General features: G+C 42.7%; 1 protein-coding gene across 1 annotated transcript; it reads left to right on the top strand.

The window, feature by feature from the left end:
• The first annotated feature begins 2,418 nt into the window (after positions 1 to 2,418).
• On the top strand, positions 2,419 to 22,210 carry PPT1 (palmitoyl-protein thioesterase 1). Its single transcript, XM_044286387.1, has 9 exons — positions 2,419 to 2,570; positions 2,638 to 2,747; positions 5,431 to 5,558; positions 7,040 to 7,110; positions 11,184 to 11,286; positions 12,075 to 12,165; positions 19,678 to 19,776; positions 19,862 to 19,933; positions 21,675 to 22,210. The coding sequence occupies exons 1-9, from the start codon at positions 2,462 to 2,464 to the stop codon at positions 21,795 to 21,797; spliced, it is 906 nt and encodes a 301-aa protein (XP_044142322.1). The 5' UTR covers positions 2,419 to 2,461; the 3' UTR covers positions 21,798 to 22,210.
• The last annotated feature ends 92 nt before the right edge of the window (positions 22,211 to 22,302 follow it).

Here is a 22,302-nt window from a genome sequence, read left to right as displayed (position 1 = left end):
CTAGAAGTTACCTCACAATCAATGTTATGGGCGCACTCTCTCTGTTACGGGAGCACCCAAAAGTCACTGTTATAGAAGTAACCTGACAATGACTGTTATAGGAGCACTCTGGCTGTCACTGTTATGGGGGCACCCTGGCAGTCACTGTTATAGAAGTAACCTGACAATGACTGTTATAGGAGCACTCTGGCAGTCACTGTTATGGGGGCACCCTGGCAGTCACTGTTCTAGAAGTAACCTGACAATGACTGTTATAGGAGCACTCTGACTGTCACTGTTATGGGGGCACCCTGGCAGTCACTGTTCTAGAAGTAACCTGACAATGACTGTTATAGGAGCACTCTGACTGTCACTGTTATGGGGGCACCCTGGCAGTCACTGTTCTAGAAGTAACCTGACAATGACTGTTATAGGAGCACTCTGGCTGTCACTGTTATGGGGGCACCCTGGCAGTCACTGTTATAGAAGTAACCTGACAATGACTGTTATAGGAGCACTCTGGCTGTCACTGTTATGGGGGCACCCTGGCAGTCACTGTTATAGAAGTAACCTGACAATGACTGTTATAGGAGCACTCTGACTGTCACTGTTATGGGGGCACCCTGGCAGTCACTGTTCTAGAAGTAACCTGGCAATGACTGTTATAGGAGCACTCTGGCTGTCACTGTTATGGGGGCACCCTGGCAGTCACTGTTCTAGAAGTAACCTGACAATGACTGTTATAGGAGCACTCTGGCAGTCACTGTTATGGGGGCACCCTGGCAGTCACTGTTATAGAAGTAACCTGACAATGACTGTTATAGGAGCACTCTGGCTGTCACTGTTATGGGGGCACCCTGGCAGTCACTGTTATAGAAGTAACCTGACAATGACTGTTATAGGAGCACTCTGACTGTCACTGTTATGGGGGTACCCTGGCAGTCACTGTTCTAGAAGTAACCTGGCAATGACTGTTATAGGAGCACTCTGGCTGTCACTGTTATGGGGGCACCCTGGCAGTCACTGTTCTAGAAGTAACCTGACAATGACTGTTATAGGAGCACTCTGACTGTCACTGTTATGGGGGCACCCTGGCAGTCACTGTTATAGAAGTAACCTGACAATGACTGTTATAGGAGCACTCTGGCAGTCACTGTTATGGGGGCACCCTGGCAGTCACTGTTCTAGAAGTAACCTGACAATGACTGTTATAGGAGCACTCTGGCTGTCACTGTTATGGGGGCACCCTGGCAGTCACTGTTCTAGAAGTAACCTGACAATGACTGTTATAGGAGCACTCTGGCTGTCACTGTTATGGGGGCACCCTGGCAGTCACTGTTCTAGAAGTAACCTGACAATGACTGTTATAGGAGCACTCTGACTGTCACTGTTATGGGGGCACCCTGGCAGTCACTGTTCTAGAAGTAACCTGACAATGACTGTTATAGGAGCACTCTGGCTGTCACTGTTATGGGGGCACCCTGGCAGTCACTGTTATAGAAGTAACCTGACAATGACTGTTATAGGAGCACTCTGGCTGTCACTGTTATGGGGGCACCCTGGCTGTCACTGTTCTAGAAGTAACCTGACAATGACTGTTATAGGAGCACTCTGGCAGTCACTGTTATGGGGGCACCCTGGCAGTCACTGTTCTAGAAGTAACCTGACAATGACTGTTATAGGAGCACTCTGACTGTCACTGTTATGGGGGCACCCTGGCAGTCACTGTTCTAGAAGTAACCTGACAATGACTGTTATAGGAGCACTCTGACTGTCACTGTTATGGGGGCACCCTGGCAGTCACTGTTCTAGAAGTAACCTGACAATGACTGTTATAGGAGCACTCTGACTTTCACTGTTCTAGAAGTAACCTGACAATGACTGTTATAGGAGCACTCTGACTGTCACTGTTATGGGGGCACCCTGGCAGTCACTGTTCTAGAAGTAACCTGACAATGACTGTTATAGGAGCACTCTGACTGTCACTGTTATGGGGGCACCCTGGCAGTCACTGTTCTAGAAGTAACCTGACAATGACTGTTATAGGAGCACTCTGGCTTTCATTGTTCTAGAAGTAACCTGACAATGACTGTTATAGGAGCACTCTGGCTTTCATTGTTATAGAAGTAACCTTGCAATGACTGTTATAGGAGCACTCTGTCACCATTGCCATGGGAATACCTCGCTTGTCACCGGGAGGAGCTGTCACGTAATAAGGGAACCGGCTGCCCCTGCTATGGGCACAGCGCATGGACACGGCTGAGGTAAGGCTCAGCACATCATAATGTGTATTCGGGCCACAGTGACATACAATTACACTCCGCTCAGCCCCGATAAGTCTCAGTACTGCGAAGCCACGCCCACAGAACCCCACTGGGTGGGTTTACTGGTGTCCTACAGCAGCCAATAGGAGACTAGCGTGGTCAGCATCATGTGACCACAACAGGAAGTGGCTCTGGTCAGGCGCTCACTACTCTGGAACATGGAGGGTCTCAGGCTGGGAGTTTTCGTGCTGGGGATCATGGTCGTCTGCGGGACCCCTGTGCAGGAAAGAGGAGGGCCGCTGCCGCTGGTCATATGGCACGGGATGGGTAAGACGTGGATAACCATTCGGGGCGGTGCAGTCTCCTCATTAGTAACCACATGGTGTGTTTCTAGGTGACTCCTGCTGCAACCCCTTCAGTATGGGCAGTATTAAGAAGCTGGTGGAGCAGCAAGTCCCTGGAATATATGTCCTGTCCCTGAAGATAGGAAACACTATCGCCGAGGTGAGAGGAAAGGTTTCCTGTTTCTGTGCAAATGAACTAGCTGCTTCCTTCTAGATGTGCACAGCTGCACTGTTATATATAGTGTACTGCTGGGTGAATCTGTGGCAGAGCAGACAGAGGCGGATGCACTGACAACTCTAATGGGATTACAATCAGTCATGGCACGCTCATGTCTACAGTGCTAACGTAAAATCACCAATATCACCTTATTGTGGGACTGCTTTCTCGTGGAACTCCTTTATCCCCAGCCTAAACCCAAATTATTCAGTTTACATTCACGTGTGCAGATTTTGCTAATTTTTTTACGTAGTTTTTGAAGCAAAATTGGGTGTGCATCATAATACCAGAAAGTCTCACATCAGTAAGTAGCATGTCCGGTGAAAATCCCTTTATTGGGAACTGCTTACATGCAAAACGTGTTTACAGAAAAGTTGCTACGTTTCGGCTATAGCATAGCCTTTATCAAGCACAATGTGATCCCCAAATGACCCTGTTTAAAAAGTGCAAGCCACACCTCCACAACCGGACGTGTCCAATCACATGATTACATAATACATTACTCATCCACAATATATCCAGGTGTGTGTATGCATCTCTTAACATATACAAAGATATCCTCCCATGTGAAGAGTGAATCGCTAAGGAACACATACCTCCGCGATGCACGCTTCCATCGCATCCCCCGTAACTGGGGAATGATATACGATCCCTGGTCTTCAAGACTATTATGAGGATGTCTGTTGCCAGTGGCTCTGGGCGGGCGGTTTGTAAAGCGTCCCTAGTACCAGAGCGCAGTCTGGGGGCGGAGCTGGAGGCGGCTCGGCGGCATCATTGATCGCATGGACGGGTTTGTCTGCGATCATGTGATCAGCGCGGGACACGCGAGTACATGACTCCGCCTCCCCGGACATGCGCACTGGATGCAGGGGGACGCGATGGAAGCGTGCATCACGGAGGCATGTGTTCCTTAGCGATTCACTCTTCACATGGGAGGATATCTGTGGTGTGGCTTGCACTTTTTAAACAGGGTCATTTGGGGATCACATTGTGCTTGATAAAGGCTATGCTATAGCCGAAACGTAGCAACTTTTCTGTAAACACGTTTTGCATGTAAGCAGTTCCCAATAAAGGGATTTTCACCAGACATGCTGCCTCCATTATCGCTCATTGGACTGTATACTCAGGAGCCTCTGTGGATCTAGGGCTCCAGATGGGCCTGCTGCATTCCGGTTGACCGCAAGATCTGGCGAGTGCGACTCCCTATTGATGTATTGCATCCCTTCAGTAAGTGGCATTTATTCATGTAGAGAAAGTTTAATACAAGCCACTTACTAATGTATTGTTATTATTCATATTGCTTCCTTTGCTGGCAGGATTCATTTTTCCATCACATTATATACACTGCTCGTTTCCATGGTTACGCCCATCCTGCAATCCATCAGTGGTGGTCGTGCTTGCACAGTATAGGAAAAAGCATTAACCTATGTGTGCTCCCATGGTCCCGGCCACCAGAGAGGCTGATGCTTTTTCCTATAGTGTGCAAGCACGACCACCACTGAGGGATTGCATGGTCTGTAACCATGGAAACGAGCAGTGTATAATGTGATGGAAAAATGAATCCAGCCAGCAAAGAAAGCAATATGGACAAGCACAATACATTAGTAAGTACCTTGTATTAACTTTCTTTACATAATAAATGCCACTTACTGAAGTGAGAGAACCCCTTTAAGGACAGACATTACTTCTCTTTTTTCTAAGGTTTTGGCTTGAAAATCTGCATCAAAATACTCGATCAAATCCTGTGCATGTGAATGTACTGTAATAATTGCATCTAGAAGAAAATCATTGCAGTGTATCGATCATTTTGCTGACAGCAGTTTTTTTTTCTTTTTTTCATTTTTTTTTTTCTTTGCTAGCTTATCTTGAAAGGGTTTTCCAGGGCTATTTTTAAAGACTGAAAGGGGTTAAAAAAGCATGATTACTCCCCTCCATCAATCGACTTCTGTTCTGCCACCGCTCTTCATGGTCCTAGCTCAACACTCTGGAAAGGCCCACTCAGCCAGCCAATCGTAGAGCTGAGGTGGGTCGCCGCTACGGCCCGTGAAAACCTCTTAAAGGCGCCACCTGGCATAGTTTGGGTGAACACACATAAGATCCGTGTGGATTTATGTGCGTTTCTGCAGCGTATCTGCACCAAAATATACGGTAATATGCGGATTAGATACGGTTTGCGGCAGATCTCACCCTTCCATTGAAGAAAGGGGAAATCCGCAGCTTAAACCGCATAACATAATTGACATGCTGTGGATTTGGAAATCTGCACGGTAGGTCATTTTCCACATGGGAAAAATCCACAAAATGTAAGTAGTGTAATCTCGTACACATTGCTGGTACTGTAATACACAGTTTAGTTTTTTTTCCTATGTGGAAATCTGCGTGGAAAAAAGTGCGTATTCCGCAACATGTGCAGGTGGCCTAAAGACTATGGACCTCTTCTGGGTCTAAATTATTATTGATTTACCTTTGCTCAGGTTATTTGGAAAATGTGGAGGTTGTGCTTTGAATTGGGCATAAATCCGCTTAGATTTGTTCAGTTTTTAATGTACATTTTACTACTTGATAACTGTGCCCCATCACTTTCATGATTGCTTTGTGCAGATAGCTTTTTTTATTGTATCCCCAGGACATGGAGAACAGCTTTTTCCTCAATGTGAATAAACAACTGGATCTTGTTTGTGAGCAACTATCAAAAGACCCCCAACTTCAGAATGGCTACAATGGCATGGGCTTCTCACAGGGTGGGCAGTTTCTGTAAGTAATACACAGAGCTGGAAAACGTGTGTTTTTTTTTATTTTATTTTATTTTTTTTCATCCTTTTTGTAAGGCAAAGTTGAATTACAACCCCACCCCCCCCCCCTGGTAAGAATATAACAGATGCCACTATCCTGGGACCCCTTAGGATAAGCATAAGGCCGCATGCACACGACAGTATCCAATTTGTGATCTGCAACTCGCGGATCCCCCCATTGTGCATGCCACTATTTTTTCAAACTCCTGTAGAAATGTCCTATCCTTGTCTAAAAAAACGGAGACGTATAGGATATGTTCTATCTGTTTTCTGGGGCAGCAGAATAGACAAACATACAGAGAGCACACAGTATGCTGTCCACATATTTTGAAATCTGTGAGACTAGTCCACCAAACGGAGCTTTTTGCAGTGGCTCACCATTTTGGCTAATAAAAGGAGGTCCTTCCCTCAAGGACCTCAGTATGCCCTCTAATAGAGGCACAGAATTGTACAAACTACCCAACCGCTTAAATGGGATAGTCTAGCGTACTGCATTTTTTTTTTTTTGTGTGTGTGGTGCATAGTGAGTTAAAAATGGAAATTATTTTAACCTGTTCATACTGTACAAAGACAGTGGTCAGACACTGATACGACTGGCCACATGACTCCTAAACCCAGAAAGAGCAGAGAGGTAATATTTAAAAACGGAGTTGTACACAGCTATACATCAATCTGCTCAGCTCCTGCTGCTCTGTAACATGCTGCCTGCAGATTGCACTGCATTTCCAGTATGACAGGTTCACTGCCATCCAATCCAAAAGAATTGACATACATAGTATATAATCTGCTTCACTTACTTGCTGTTACAAAAACAAACACAATGCACTCTGCAAATACAAATAATAAAGTAAATACAATCGTGCCATACTCACTATAGAAAATGTGCTAATGCTAAAGCTACGTTATAGATGTGAGATTCTTTGCAAATGCATTTTGTACAAAATTATTTGTGCCTGTCCACCAACGACAAGGTGATCTCTTTAGGACAGGAACCTACGCTAAATACTACATCTTCTGGTGCCATAATGGCCTCCATTAAGTTCAGGGAATGCAGGTTCCACATGCATGCTGAGCTTTTATTTATTTTTTACTGTATACCTTTGTACGGAATAGCATAGGCTACTATGCTGTTCCATACTGCAAAAAAGGTATGCTGACCCATACCCCTATAATGTATGCCTAATGCCAATATTTTGGTGACTAGGGGAAGATTTCCCACATATGTGCTGAACATAGGAGCAAAACATTATGTGAACAGGGACTAATATCTATGACAAATGGCAGTCCATGGCTGTAATGTTCAACAAGAGTTAGAGTATTATAAACTGTACAGCTTGTTAATATGAACTGTATATTTGCTTTATTACCACATTTATATTGAACAAGAGCAGTGGAAATAGTTTTTAATGTTTATAGCTAACCAGTTTCTTTTATTTTATGCAGGAGAGCAGTTGTTCAAAAATGTCCTTCTCCTCCCATGAAGAATCTTATCTCAATTGGTGGACAGCACCAAGGTAGATTACATACGTCTTTTTATATAGACGCATAACATACGTCATAAAGTAATGGGATATTGATGGGTTATGCCATCACCTTAAGATCAGTGTGGGTCCTGCCTCTGGGACCCTCACCAGTCCTGAAAATTGAAGGGATCACAGTGTCAAGAAATGACATGCCACTTCTTGATGTTGATTTCAAATCTGTGGCCATGTAAACGGCAATGCAGATTCTCATTGAAAACTGCGGGACACAGATTTGATGAAATACATGCCGAAATCCAAGTGAAAATTCTGCCATGTGAACATACCCTTGCAGACCACAGAATCGGGAAGTAAAACCTATCATGCTGCTCTCCCAACTTGAAGTAAGCATTATGTCCCAAATATTATGTATGTGGCAGAAAATAACTTCGCCACTGGGTTTTGGAGGAGCCCTTTTGCCTCAGGATTATGGTCCATATACTAAAACTTTGAAGGAGAAGGTAGACCGGCCGCACAGCCTAAATCTGTGGAACTGTTTTGGTCAGGAAAGCCATGCGGCTTCCATGGAATTCGGGAACCCCTGCTCGGATCTGGGTTATTTCTGGATATGTTGTTGGCCCAGATCAGAGCTTTCCAGGAATGTAAAATTTATGGGGATCTGTGGGGCTTTGGGGTGTTTTCTGTGTTTTGGTGAAAAATGTGTGTTTTCTGCCTGTGAGTGATTTTAAGTCAGCCCATTGTGGTTGGGGGGGGGGGGGGGGGGGTTGTGTACAATTGCTGGGAGTGTTTCCATACTGTAAATTCATGTGATTGGCTAATATAAAAACTGTCTCAGTCTTCCACAAGGTCCCCAGGGGAATATCCCTTGCTGGAAGACCTGCATAAAAGGCTGGCATGTAGCCCCATTAAAGAGTTCCTGTTTTACCCTCAACATAGAGCCTCGTCTCATGTGTGTGGGGAAAAGGCTGCATTTACACTGGGGAATGCTATATGCTGTATAATCCCTGAGCTCTTCTGAGAGCTTGTTCCTGCATCGCTCTCTGAAGGAAGAGAGGTTCACCCACTGGAACCTGGAAGCCTTGTCGTAGGTCCAGGGTGGGAAGAAGACGGCGAGATCCCAAGCTGCTGTGTTTTTTGGGGTCGGCAGTGCTTGCGGTGTCAAGTGGAGTGCTTGGAGCCCTTGGGAAGCACTAGGAGCAGCCATCAACTGGGGTACCCAGTCAGGGTGCCAGGAGATCCGTTGCAATGTACATTATAATATACACTATAACACTTCAATGGCATCTGGAACACCCACAAAACAGCCCTTCAAATGGTGCTGTCAAACACAGTCCTGAGTCAGCAGCAGCAGCTCTGGAAAGGAAGATCATTTGATGCAGTCCATGACTTTTATTTTAGAGGATTCGATACCTAGTTGTTGTCTAGCTGAGATGGATGATGTGATACACCATGCGACTTTGCAGGACGAAGACGTACTTTCTATTTAGCCTCTCTCTTTGGCATTTTGATGCGCTGTTTAGTAGATGCAAATGCTTTAGTGCGAGTGTTTCTCACCTTTCGGACGCTGTCCATTCAGCTCCCAAGATAAGTGCCAGCACAACATAAAATGTGGGATAGTTCCTCACTGCTCTGACACCGTCCGTGCTGATTGGAAAGCACCAGTGCGGTAAAGAACGTTCTCACCTGAGATATGTCAGTAGGCAGTATAAAAATTGAGACTAGTCCTCTTTAAAGGGGTTTTCCACTTTTTAGATACTGATGACCTATCCTCCACATCAATATCGGATCGGTGGGGGTCAGACGCTTGTCAACCTCACCATTTAGCTGTTTGCAGCAGGCACTAGAGCTATACCAGTGGACTGAGCCGCAAGCAGAAGGCTCTGTTCAGTATGTAGTGGCTATGCCGGCATACTGCAACTCAGCTTCCATCCACTTGTTTTCTTCCCCTCTCCATTACTTTTGCATTAACTCACCTGACATTTCAAGATTATTCCTTTAAAAGTCCTATTGTCCTGCATTATATGGAAATGGGAGAAGTAGTGCAAGATGAAAACAGATTCCGCCTGCTTGAGCACCAAGGAAAATCTTCAGTGGTAGATTCATGAAATCACTATCGCAGCTAGTCACAGTACATTACCAAAAAGAAACATGGGGAAGCAGTAAGTCGGCTTGGGGTGAAGGACGCATGAGTACTCGGCTCCGGTTTTACAAGAGAGTTTACAACGCAGCGGTAAAAAGGAAGCAAAAGCACATTGTACTGCCATTTGTGTAGTTTATCATAGAGGGACTTCAGAACAGTGCATCATCCATTCCTCTTGATTAGCGACTGCTTGGGCCAGTTTCACACAAGAATATCATGCGCACGTTTTTTGCTACTGTAATACGGCAAAGTGTCTCGGCCTGACAGCTTTCACAGGGGTGTACTTGGTCATTATTCTGCATCAGTATTTGGAGACCCGAGAGGGTTCCCCAACATGGCAGAAGAGTGCAAATCTTTCCCATATGCATTTTCCTCCGTTTATGTTCCACTTTGGCTTGCAAGTATTGTTGCTCAATACTGCCCATGAGAAAGTGGCTCTAGTGTCATTATAAGGCATGCATACATGTAGAAATAATAGAATTATTAAAATGTTTGCTATGAATAAGAACATGCTGTACAAGTTTTCATTTTGATGAACATAGTGCAAAATTGTGGTAGTAGGGGACTTGATATTATGTCGTACTTCCCCGTAGTGCCTTTTACCAATTTCTACAGTTGCGGCATGCCTTTCGGGCACAGTTTAAAACATGTTCCGCAACCTGTGAAGTGATGCCTATTATGCAACAGATCCTAACTTGAGGCTCCATGAAAGGGTTAATATCTTTAATTTATAGAAACCCACTTATTGATTCTATGGGAGATGGAACACTTCCGGTCAAGCAGAAGTGGGAGAAAGATGTAGCTCCCATATCGGTAAACCAATGGAAAGAGGTGTTAGCATTGACACCACGGCTCTCAGTTTGTGAGCGTCAGCTTATGTGACAACTACTGCTCCTTCACCGAGTATACAGAACTCCTATTATTTTTATATAGGATTGGGGTCCGACCTGATCCTTCCTGTCCGAGATGCAGGACGGGCCCTGCATCTACATAAGTTATGGGCGTGCATGCGTCTTTTGGATGAGAGTTTTGAAGACTATTTGGGATGCTTATCATGTCCGAATCCCGCTCAATCCCAGGGCTTTCATCCTAGATATTTTAGGACCATGTACCCGGGATCACAATGTACTTTTAAGTGTGAAACAATTATTATTTCAGGCCCAGAAGATGATTGCACGGCACTTGATTTGCCCGCATCGCCCCCCCCCCCCCCACTATTAATGAGATCCTTGGTAGGGTAAATGAAGTACTTCACCACCTTGAGAAAGGAGTATATACAAGGAGAAAATGTGTTTCTAAATTCACAGCCCTGTGGGAAAAAATGGTTCTCTGCTAGTAGGGAGTTTCCTCCTTCCCGACCTGTCTGATCCTTCCTGTAGATTGGGGCACCACTCCTTCTATTGTATATGTGTGGCCTACCTGAATTTCGCTATGTTGCACAGGAAAAGTCCTGAGTATGGTAGAAAAGCTGGGTGGGATGTTCTAGTGAGGTATGGCACATTCTGAGCTCTAGAACATCTGTGCTGTTGGATATATCTCAACAAGATATAGATGTGGCGCATTCTTATCTGTCTCTTCGCTTGGAGGTGGGTGAAATGTGTACCTTTTTTTTTTTTTTTTTTTTTTTTTTTTTTTTTTTTTTATTTATTGATTGGTATTTTATGGAATGCTGATCTAAATGTTTAATAAAAACTTTTTTTATTTTTATTTTTTTTAAGTGTCGTTACAAAGCTGACATATTGTCACAGAAATGTAACTTATGGCGCACCAGTCCTGTAAGATATCATACATTCATGCAGTGTTCCACCATTTCCAAAGAGAGAAAAGAAGAACCATTTACCCAGCACTATCTTATTGCGAAGGCCATATAGGGTCATAGATCCATGCCCTTGGTGAAGTGTTGTGCATGTACTGGTACATGTGTGATGGATTGTCACTTTGTTTCTTATTTTGCCCTTCTCTTTAGGTGTATATGGCTTCCCCCGGTGTCCAGGAGAAAGTACTTACATTTGTGACTTGATCAGAAAGACTTTAAATGCTGGTGCCTACACAAAATTTGTACAGGAACAGTGAGTATGAAGAGCTATTGTTCTCAACACTGGTCACTGGCTCATTCAGACAAATGATTTTCGTGTCCCGGTGCCGTATGAGTAACACCTGGACTGAACTGACCCAGTGAGGGACATTTATCAAGACTGGTGTTACCATAAATTAGGCACATCTATGCCCTGTCATGTGCTAGATACTGAAGTCTACACCTGCTACAGGCTGGCGTAGACAGCTATATCTTACACTGCTTTCTGGCGAATCTTCTAGTAATCCACTAGTGAAGCCCCCTCCCGCTAAGCCCAACCACTTTTCTCAGCACTTTGGAAAAGTGCTGTGAAGCTTTAAAAAAATCCCAAATTATGGTGCTCCTATGGCGTTCACCGTGATTTGCGACTTTTTTACTCCACGATAGTGGCTTATTGCCCTTAGTAAATGTCCCTCAGTGGGTCTGTTCACATAAGTGCTTTTTTATCAGATCATGCAAAAAAAATGACATTATGCACCATCCAGCTCTGTAAGAGTCATTCACTCAAGTCAAGGGTTTCTGAGTAAAACGGAAAGCACACAGACGTCATCCACGTGCCTGGACCACGTACTACTGGACCACGGATGAGTTTAATATCATTCGTCTGAATGGTGCTTAGTTCTCCATTTATAGGTGACAAGTATAAAATTAGCCCATGGTAAACATTTAGCTTTTATTCTTGTTGGTAAATGAAAGGAATGATGGGACTGATTACTATGTGGAGTTGCTCCATTCGTATCTGTACTGGTATAAAGTAATTTCATAATTTGTGTCTCTTTTCAGTTTGGTACAGGCAGAGTATTGGCATGACCCGCTGAATGAAGACCTCTACAGAAATGGCAGCATTTTCCTCGCAGATATCAACCAGGAGCGTGTGAGGTTTTTTTTTCAAGTTTTTTTCCCCCCCTGCATTTAATTACCTGTACCTGGTTTCAGGATTAACCTGTGATAAAGAACGGGTAGGGAGATTCCTGCCAGATCCTGCGCTGCCACACTTCTCTCGGCCAGGCGCTATTTACCTGGCCTCATAGATGCACCTGAAGAGACCAATAATTAGGGTAAATAGAGCCTGACTGGGAGAACCAGAGTGACAGCACGGGATCTAGCAGGTAGGTACTTGCCCTTTTTTTAAATTTATTGCAGGTTTATCTGGAGGGTTGTCTGGTTTTGTTCTGAAACCGCATAACCCCTTTAACACTGGAAACAGTTTGGGTGGCAGTTTGTTCTTTTCTGTGATAGACTAAAAACTTTGTCTGAAGTACATATTCTGTGCAAAAACATAAGGAACAATTGTTAGAAAAAAAAACCCCTAGCAATTTTGCTTGCATTTTTTTGTTAATTGGTAATTACCGTATTTATTAATTACCGCTTTATAAGACGCACCTGATGTTAAGACGCACCTAGGGTTTAAAGGAGAAAAATAGGAAAAAAAAATATTTTGAGCCAAAAGGTGTGCTAATGGTGGTCTGTGGAGGAGGCACTGTTATGGGGGGCATCTGTGGAGGAGGCACTGTTATGGGGGGCATCTGTGGAGGAGGCACTGTTATGGGGGGCATCTGTGGAGGAGGCACACTCACAGCAGACTTTACATCAAAGTGGCGGGCAGGCCGGCAGCGTAACCTGACTCACTCATTAATGCTCCTCCCACTTCATGAATGGAGCAGGAGGAGCATGCATGAGAGAGAGGTTATGCTGCCGGCCTGCCCGCCGCTTTGATAGTGAGTACTACTACAGAAGATTACGCTAGTTTAACAAACCAGAACCACTGGTTTTAGGATTAATAGCCAGGCAGCACAGAGGAGAAGGCGATTCTTCTGCTGCTCTGGCTGTGGTGAGTGAAGGACGTGCAGGCTGGCGGGAGTACAGAGCATACAGAGAAGCCGCCAGCCCGCCCAACAATACTAAATGTCATAATTGGAAGCGCGGGCTGCCAGCATTATTTAGTGAAGACGCCAGTCAGCGCAAGGTGCTGCTTAGTGCCGCGATTTATACGCGGGCTGGAGGCTTCTGCTGCCAGCCTGCGCTAACTCCTGCTCGCCCACAGTTTCATGGCAGCTCAGGAGCCGTTAGTGAGAGCTCCTGAGCTAGCGCAGCCAGCACATTTGGGGTCACCCTGCGTTTATAAGACTCGTTGACTTTTCCCCTCCACTTTGAAGGGAAATAAAGTGTTTCTTATAAAGCGAAAAATACGGTAACTTTATTCTATAGGTAGATATGATAATGACCATACCACATGCTTTGTATAGCTTGAGAAAAGGAATAAAATTTATTTGGCACCCTTTTGGGATGCATATAATTTATGATTTTTATTTTATTTAATGTCAATAAAACAGCAATGCTATTGTTTTTTTGCAACTTTATTTTTAAATTTTTTTTTTTTTATATCCTCATTTAAAGGGGTACTCCGGTTACCATAATACAACTTATGTTTTAGACTATTTCATCATCAATAATTACCTAATATATTGTAAATTTCACATATTTACCGTTCAGTAGTTATAAAAGCAGTTTTCTTCCTCTGCTACCCACTGTTTCCTCATAAATTACCATGGCATCGACCTGTAGTTCTAAGCCTTTGTTAGGTCGAGCATGCTCAGTGTGTTGCTATCAGTTCTCCAGCTAAATGTCTTGTGAAACAAAGGGCGTGTTAGTGTGCTGGTGATTACTAAGTTGGGGGGGGGGGGCGTGACTGGGCTGTGTATCAGGCAGTCAATCAATAAACATGAACACTCACAGCCGGAAAGCTAGGGATTGTGGGAATTGTAGTTTTGTGAGGGAAGATCAGGCGCCATGATACTCTGTGCGTTGCAGGCTCACACGGAAGCTAGACAAATGGATTGCAAGGTAATATGTTTTAAACAAAAGCATTTTAATGAATTAAATGTTTTATTTTTATCTAAAGGGGTAACGCCATCAAAATTGTTTAACCCTTAGGATACCGGAGGTTATTTCATTTTTGCATTTTCATTTTTCTTACCCGTCTTCCTGGAGCCATAACTTTTTTTTTTTTTTTCCGTTTCTATGTCCATATGAGGGCCTGTTTTTTGTGGGACAAGTTGTACTTTCTAATGCCACCATTTAATATGGCTTACAATGTAGTGGGAAGCAGGGAAAAATTCCAAATGGGGTAGAATAGGAAAAAAAAACGCAATTCCTCCACAGTTTTATGGGTTTTGCGGCAAAAATGTCTGTACAATTACAACAATACTACATATGTATAGGTTTTAGATTTCTAAATACTGAAAAATTAAATTACATCACCATATTCTGACCCCCATAAACTTTTTTATAGCTATATCTACAGAGCTGTGTGGGGGCTCATTTTTTTGCGGGACCATCTGTAGTTTTTATTGATACCGTTTTGGAGTGTGTGTGACTTTTTGATCACAGTTTATTACATTATTTTGGGTAGCAAAAGCGATGAAAAATTGGCAAATTGCCAATCTTTATACTTTTTTCCGTTACGCCATATTTTTATAGTTTAATAGTATGGGCGTTTTTGGACGCGGTGATCCCCATGATGTTTATATTTTTTTAAGTATTTTTTATTTTTATTTTATTGTCCAGTACCTTTTATAGATTATTTCTATACTCCCATAGGGTGTATAGTATTACATGAATTCCTGTTTTCTTATGTTGGCCTGTCACCTGCTGGCCAACATAGGAACTGCACATCTAATACGCTGGGTCTCTTCAGAGAGACCCAGCCTATTAGAATTCATTACTGGCATCCCTGTTTGGCACACGGGGATGCTGGTATTTACACTTAATCACGGCATCTAAAGGCTGAAATGACTGCAATCGGAATTTTGGTTAGCCTCTGCTGAATGCGTGAGTGGTTGCCATGTTTAAAGATCCATGGTAGCGAGAGGGGTAATCACATATTAGCAACCAATATTTTCTGGCTTTTTAACTTCCTCTTTGTTTGAGCTTTTAGCACATATGCCGCCTTTTAGGCCCAGCCTAAGAGCATAAGGTGTCCAGTTCAGGGAGAGCAGGCATGTGAAAAGTTTTACTGGTTTAAGAGTGTAATGTGTCTAGTCATTTAGGGCCTGGTAGGAGTTTTAGGGTGAGCAACTAACTATTAATGCAAAATGGGATTTTGTCCAAAGGTTCCAGGTGTTACGGAATTTGTCTCTAGACCTAGTCTCCCAATGAGCTAGTCCTTCTAACCTGTAGATTTGGTTGACCTGGTCAGCCCAAGTTTGGACCAACGGTGAAGTTGTTCAGCACCAGAGTAATGGGATTAGTAATTTAGCGACTGTCAAAAGTAGCATGGGTAGGTTATGCCTATGCTGGCAAATGATGAAAACGGGCTTCTAGGAAGAACCAAGGCCAGGGATAGTGAAATGGAGGTGGAGCAGTTTGCATTCATATTGACTTCCATTATCTTCCAAAAGTCATGTAGCAGGGGACACAGAATATCTGAGAGCATACCTTAGCTGCGTCACATCGCCAAGACGTGTCAGGTATAAGAACTGGGGTTTTATACCACCTAATTAGTAGTTTAAAAGCGTACTCTTGTGCTTTAATGCATCGGGAAAAGCCATGTGATTTAGCAAGAATAAAACATAGTCCTGGATTAGTTATCTGTATAGAAGTTTGTGTGGTGAATCTAGTGTGAACAATCATTCATACATAGAAACTGATATCTTGTGGGGTGTGGAAGCTGATGTTAAGAGAGATTCCAGCCAGGTTTTGGGGTGACTGCAGTTTGAATGTAATGGTATGACCATTTGTGGGACAAACGGGGGGTAAAAAAATTTCCTTGTTACCAAACAAGATCCACCTAATATGTCCAATGCTGGTGCTCATTAAAGGGGTTGTCCAAGTTATATTTATTGATGACCTATCCTCAGGATAGGTCATCAATATCAGATCGGCGGGGGTCCGACACCTTGCAACCCCGCCGATCAGCTGTTTCAAGAGAAGGTGTGCGCCGTGCCAGCGCTGCCTCCCCTTCATTGTTTTCCTCCTCACTGTCTCATCTGCAGTGGTGAGCAGTTGTAATTAACACCCAAGCCGTCCCATTCATTTCAATGGTATGGATCGATATTATACAGCGATCCGTACCATTGAAATGAATGGGACGGCTTGGGTGTTAATTACACCTGCTCACCGCTGCAGATGCGACAGCGAGCAGGAAAACAATGAAGGGAAGGCAGCGCTGGCACTGCACGTGCCTTCTCTTCAAACAGCTGATCGGCGTGGGTGCCAGGGATCGGACCCCTTTAACTCCATCCCAAAACCAGGATTCTCTTATACGGGGGGTTAGAGTAATGTTTGCTATTATGCAGGGAGCCATTAAGAATCAGTGCTTCTCTGCAGCAATGAATACATTGGGTTCTGAGAGGGAATCAAAAGAACAGCAGGGGGCATCATAACAAGTATGTAACAGCAATAGCTAGACACAGGATTCCTGAAATGATTTCAATTCAAAATGTATTAGAGAATGTAACATAGTAAATTTAATGCTTAATCCTTGCAATATTCCTTTTCAACATTTTGAGCTTCATGTAAAACCTAGTGCAGGCAAAATGTGATGCAATTGGATATCGTTATTAGAGATTACAGCTTTAAAGGGATTTAGCGAAAATTGGGGCTAAGTCAGTGGATGGTATAAAATATCAAGATAAACTCTCATAGCGCTAACATATTCTGCAGCGCTTTATAGACAATATAATCGCTTGCTGTCTCTAATGGAGCTCACAATCTAAATTTCCCACCGGTATGTCTTTGGAGTGTGGGCCGAAACCCACGCAAACATGGGAAGAACATACAAACTGCATGTAGATGTCTTTTGTCAGGTTCCAGCCAAGGACCTCAGTGCTGCCTTGCTTGGCTGTTGAATCGCCCACCTCTCCAGTGTTACTGTTCCCGTCCTGCCCAAAGGTCTTTGTTAACCGGGCTGCCACACGGTTTACATTCAATAACTGGCATCAGCAGTGTACTCGTGGGGAGGACCTGAGTGGTAGGTGATTTAACATGTAAGTAATGCTTATTTTGTTACAAGCCCCTTGGATTTTCCAGAGAGAGTTTAGGAATGAAAGTCGCTGATGCAACGTGGCATGATGGTCCACACGTGACTGCTCTACAACTGTACAGCTATTATTTGTATATTTGGGATATCTGGAGGTGATGTTTAATACAGGTACCCTCCAGAGTTGCTCCCAGCTTCATCTACTGCCAGAAGTTAAAATATGATGGCAAGAGACATTACTGCACATAAAGTGGTATTGGCGCTGAAGAAAGTTTCTGGCCTCATATACTGTAGTTTCCTCGGCTACAACACTACTGTTTCCTGCTGCTGTTACCGAACATTTATGGCATTGTGCTGTGTAGTTGGTGCCAAACTTCTTAACCCCTCAAAGGGGTTGTCTCACTTCAGAAGATGGCATTTATCAATATACAGTATATATTGTATAAGTTAATACAAGGCACTTACTAATGTATTGTTGTTGTTCATATTGCCTCCTTTGCTTGCTGGATTTATTTTTTCATCACATTATACACTGCTCTTATCCATGGCAATCCCCCAGCGGTGGCCGGTTGTGCTTGTGTACTATAGGCAAAAGAGCCAACCTATTCACACTGCTGCAGTCCCGGCCACTAGGGACGCTGGTGCATTTTCTTATAGTATGCCAGCACGGCCACCGCTGCTGGATTGTAAGGTGATTGGAACCATGGAAACGAGCAGTGTATAATGTGATGGAAAAATGAATGAAGCCAGCAAAGGAAGCAATATGGACAATCACAATACATTAGTAAGTGGCTTGTATTAACTTTCTCTGCATTATAAATGCCATTTGCTGAAGTGAGACAACCTGTTTAAGGACTGGGCCTATTTTCGCATTTGCATTTTTGATTTTTCCTCCCCGCATTCAAAAAGCCATATAACTTTTATTTATTTATTATAACATAGCTATATGAGGGCTTATTTTTTGCAGGACAAGATGTATTTTTAATGGCACCATTTAATTTACCACATCTTGTATTAGAAAATGGGGGGGAAAAAATCTTTTTGGGGTAAAATTGAAAACCCCCAACAATTCCACTGTGCACAAAAAATTACATGACGTCCTTATTCGGTGGGTCAATACGATAAAATTTAGATTTTTCCAAAGGTTACAATTTAATTTGCATCGCCGTTTTCTGATAGGCATAACTGATATTTCCATCTACAGAGCTGTATGACAGCTTATTTTTTGGCGGAACGAACTGTAGTTTTTATTGGTACCATTTTTGGGGTACATAGCACTTTTTAATAACTTATTCAATGTTTTTGGGAGGACAAGATCACAAAAAATGGCGAATCATGTTTTTTTTTTTTTTTTTTAACGGCATTCACCGCGTAGGAAAAATATTTTAGTTCAGACATTTTTTCGGATGTTGCAATAACTGTTGTGTGTGTGTGTGTGTGTATGTATATATATATGTATTTTTTATTTTTTTTTATTCATGTTTTTAAATGTAAAATTGGGAAAGGGGGGTGACAAACCTTTAATATTTTGATCTATAGAGATATATATATATTTCTTTTTACTTGCAGCCCGCTCCATACAAGCCCTTGCACATAATGCTGTACATGTACAGCATTATTGTGTTAAGGGGTTAAAAGGGTTGGACATTTAGGACATCAAACGGATATGCCATAAATGTCAGATAGAGGGGACTCACTCCTGTCTCAAGCACAGGGCAACAACGTGAATGGACACTGCATGCATGTCTTTCTCCATTCACTGCTATGAAACTTTCAAAAATGGCCCAGCAAGCTTACATAGCTATTTTTAGAAGTTCCATAGCAATGAATGGAGAGGATGCCACACATGCTTTTCATTTTTGTTGGGGCCCTGTGAGATAGGAGCAGAACTCAATCCAATCGTTCATTATGACATATCCTACTGAATATGCCAGAAACATCCAAATGGGACACCCCTTTTGAATTCACCTCCTGCATTGTTGGGGATAGGGAAACAGTCTTGGCTATTTATCCCCTTAGATGCTGCAGTCAATAGCGACCATGGCATCTAAGCGGTAAAACATTGGCTCCCCTGCAAAAAAAAAAGCTGTGTTAATAGAAAATCAGGCTATGTTGGAATGTGGTGGCATATTTTTAAAGTGATTTTATTAAAATCTTTAAAGAGGCTGCAGCCTCTTCAAACAGCTGATTGCTAGGAGTATCGGGAGTTGGACCCCCACCAACCAGAGGAGATGTCATCAGTATTTAACTTCTGGAAAACTCTTTTACATTATTGGCAGTAATTAATGTTGAAAGGAGGAGTTGCAGTGTGTGTGTATATATATATATATATATATATATATATATATATATATATATATAAAATAATTTTTGGTTCTACCATTAATTTAGATTTTATCTTAATAGGGTGTAAATGAGAGTTACAAACACAATCTTCAAACTCTGGAGAAGTTTGTCATGGTGAAATTCCTCAAGGACACCATGGTGGATCCTGCAGACTCCGAGGTTAGTAGGAGTTTACAGTGTAACTAACATACTTATTGTATACAGTCTGAGCCCCAGGTTTAATGTTCACAACTGTTTCTTCTAGTGGTTTGGATTCTACAAACCTGGACAAAGTAAGGAGATTATTACGTTACAAGAGAGTTCTCTGTATACTGAGGTAAGCCGCTAAATATTTATACTGCTTCAGACTATATTTCCTTAGCACCTTCCAGCATTTTGTATAAAACTCCTTCTGCTTACACATGGTCATTCTAGTACTAAAGTAAGAGTTTACCTTACAAGAAATGTAACTGGAAACATACTGCTTCTCAAAGCCATATAAGGGCTTGTTCACAGCTCGTTCCAGGCGTACGTTCAGCGCATGCCCTAGTGTATATGTTGACCACATCCATATTCCCCTTGTTTACGAGACGTTTGCCAAAAGTGTCCTATTGGCGTATGTGAGGTTATTTTTCAGCAGCATACCTTTTCGGTATGGAATAGAATAGTCGACTATGCTGTTCTACTCAGTAAAAAAAACATACTTAGTAAGTCTTTATATCCTTTTCAACCCCGGAGTTTTTTTGGGGGGTTTTGTGTTATTCACTCCCTACCTTTCTGTGACCATAACTTTTTTTTATTTTTCCCTTCACATAGACGTATGAGGGTTTGTTGTGGAAAAGTTGCACTTTTTAATTCCACCATTTAATATTGCATACCATATAGTGGGGAGCTGGAAAAAAAAAATCCAAATGGGGTGAAAATTGGGGGGCGGGGGGGAAAGCTATTCCCCAACAGTCTTATGGGTTTTGTTTTTAGAGAGTTCTCTATACAATAAAACTGACCAGTTACTTTCATTCTTCAGGTCTGTACAATTACGATACCACATATGTATCGTTTTTCTTGCATTTTTATACTGAAAGTTTTATTTATTTTTTCATTGCCATGTTCTGACCACTATAATTTTTTGGGTAGTTATGTGTATGAAGCTGTGTGAGGGCTCACTTTTTGCGGGGTGATCTGCACCTTTCATGGATACCATATTGGGGTATGGATGACTTTTTGATCACTTTTTATAAAAAAATTTGTGGGAGAAGCAACAACAAAAAAAAAAAAAAGTAGAATCCACCACTTTGCTGTTTTCCGCATGGGAAGTGTTTTCAAATGTGGCAGGGGCTCCATAGGAACTAATGTGCAGCAGCCTCCTGTCACAGGACAGGGATTGCTGCAGTGCACTCATACACTCCGGCTCCCCCTGACCCCCACTCCTGGGTTTTAGCGCATACGGATGCAGTCGTTACGTTTGACCACAGCAGCTGAAGGGTTAAATGTCCGCAACCTGCATTACCTGCCAGTCACAGAAATTGGCCGTGGGTATCTGCACCAAATGCGAGTGTGAAAGTAGCCTTATATGTCTGTATATCCTTCCAAGGTATACCTCAGATGGAAGGATCTTACCAAGATGTTAACAGAGCCTAAAGGTGCCCATACGCCTTCAATAGTTGACAGGTAGCCAAGATATCACTGCTGACTCACACTGTTCACACGTGTGTATATGTCTTTAATCAGGAGAGAGGAGAAAGCTGCTGCCAGACAGTTCTGGTTGTGGCTCATCTCCCAGGACAACAAACGGGTTAGGCACAAAAAATGTTTTTTAAATCGTCTGATCTCTCTCCTGACATCTATTTGGCGAGAGTGGGGAGCTTCCCATTCACGTTAGATTGTCAGCCAGTCCCTCTGAATACAGACAATACACTAATTTGTATGAGGGCCAGAGGCTGCTGATCTCATCAAAAGGTATGATTGTAGCAGATATAATCTTTTTACTTTAGCGGACAACTTTGTGCAATACAGTTTTACAGTACAGTTGTCAGGAATTTTGCATTTAATTAATACAGTATCAATCGTTATCTCCTTAGGATCGTTTGGGTTTGAAGGAAATGGACAAGGCTGGAAAGTTGGTGTTTTTGGGTGCAGATGGAAACCACTTGCAGTTTTCTGAGGAATGGTTCAATGAAAACATCTTACCCTTTCTGCGTTGATTTTTTTTTTTTTGTGCATCAAGAAAATGTTCTTGCAGAAAAGCTCTTAATAATTGCACTGGAGTAGTACTTTACTACAACTCAACTGCTGGCAATAACTGGAATCAATCTGTGAATAACATGCCCTCTAGATGCAATATAATACTTGAACAATTGTTAGCTAGCTGGTTACAGGATTATGTGTCCCTGTTCTGTGGTTGATTATATATGCTGGATGCCCCCTTTGCAATAACACCTGATTAACATGAACTGCAAACCTTACATTAACCAATAGTACAGTGTGTACACAAAGAATAACTTATGGCCAATTATATTGCTTGCAGTGTGTGGTCCTATTCTGACAGGATCGCAGAGATTTATCAAACTGGTGTAAGGTACAACTGGCTTAGTTGCCCATAGCAACCAATCAGATTCCACTACTTTGAAAAATTGCCCCTGGGTTGTCCTGGAATCTATTGCATTACTCTGATACAATAGATTCCAGGACACACTGTCTTTTAAATAC

The sequence above is a fragment of the Bufo gargarizans genome, chromosome 3 (assembly GCF_014858855.1).
Source record: "Bufo gargarizans isolate SCDJY-AF-19 chromosome 3, ASM1485885v1, whole genome shotgun sequence".
NCBI lineage: Eukaryota > Metazoa > Chordata > Amphibia > Anura > Bufonidae > Bufo > Bufo gargarizans.
The sequence above is the reverse complement of the archived record's forward strand: the minus strand, read 5'-3'. Positions and strand labels throughout refer to the sequence as shown.

Bases quoted from the DNA above. Each gene is read 5' to 3' on its own strand.
- PPT1 (XM_044286387.1), top strand. From the start codon at position 2,462: ATGGAGGGTCTCAGGCTGGGAGTTTTCGTGCTGGGGATCATGGTCGTC. The intron at 5,559-7,039 runs GTAAGTAATACA...TATTTTATGCAG, and splicing joins TCACAGGGTGGGCAGTTTCT to GAGAGCAGTTGTTCAAAAAT. The intron at 7,111-11,183 runs GTAGATTACATA...CCTTCTCTTTAG, and splicing joins AATTGGTGGACAGCACCAAG to GTGTATATGGCTTCCCCCGG.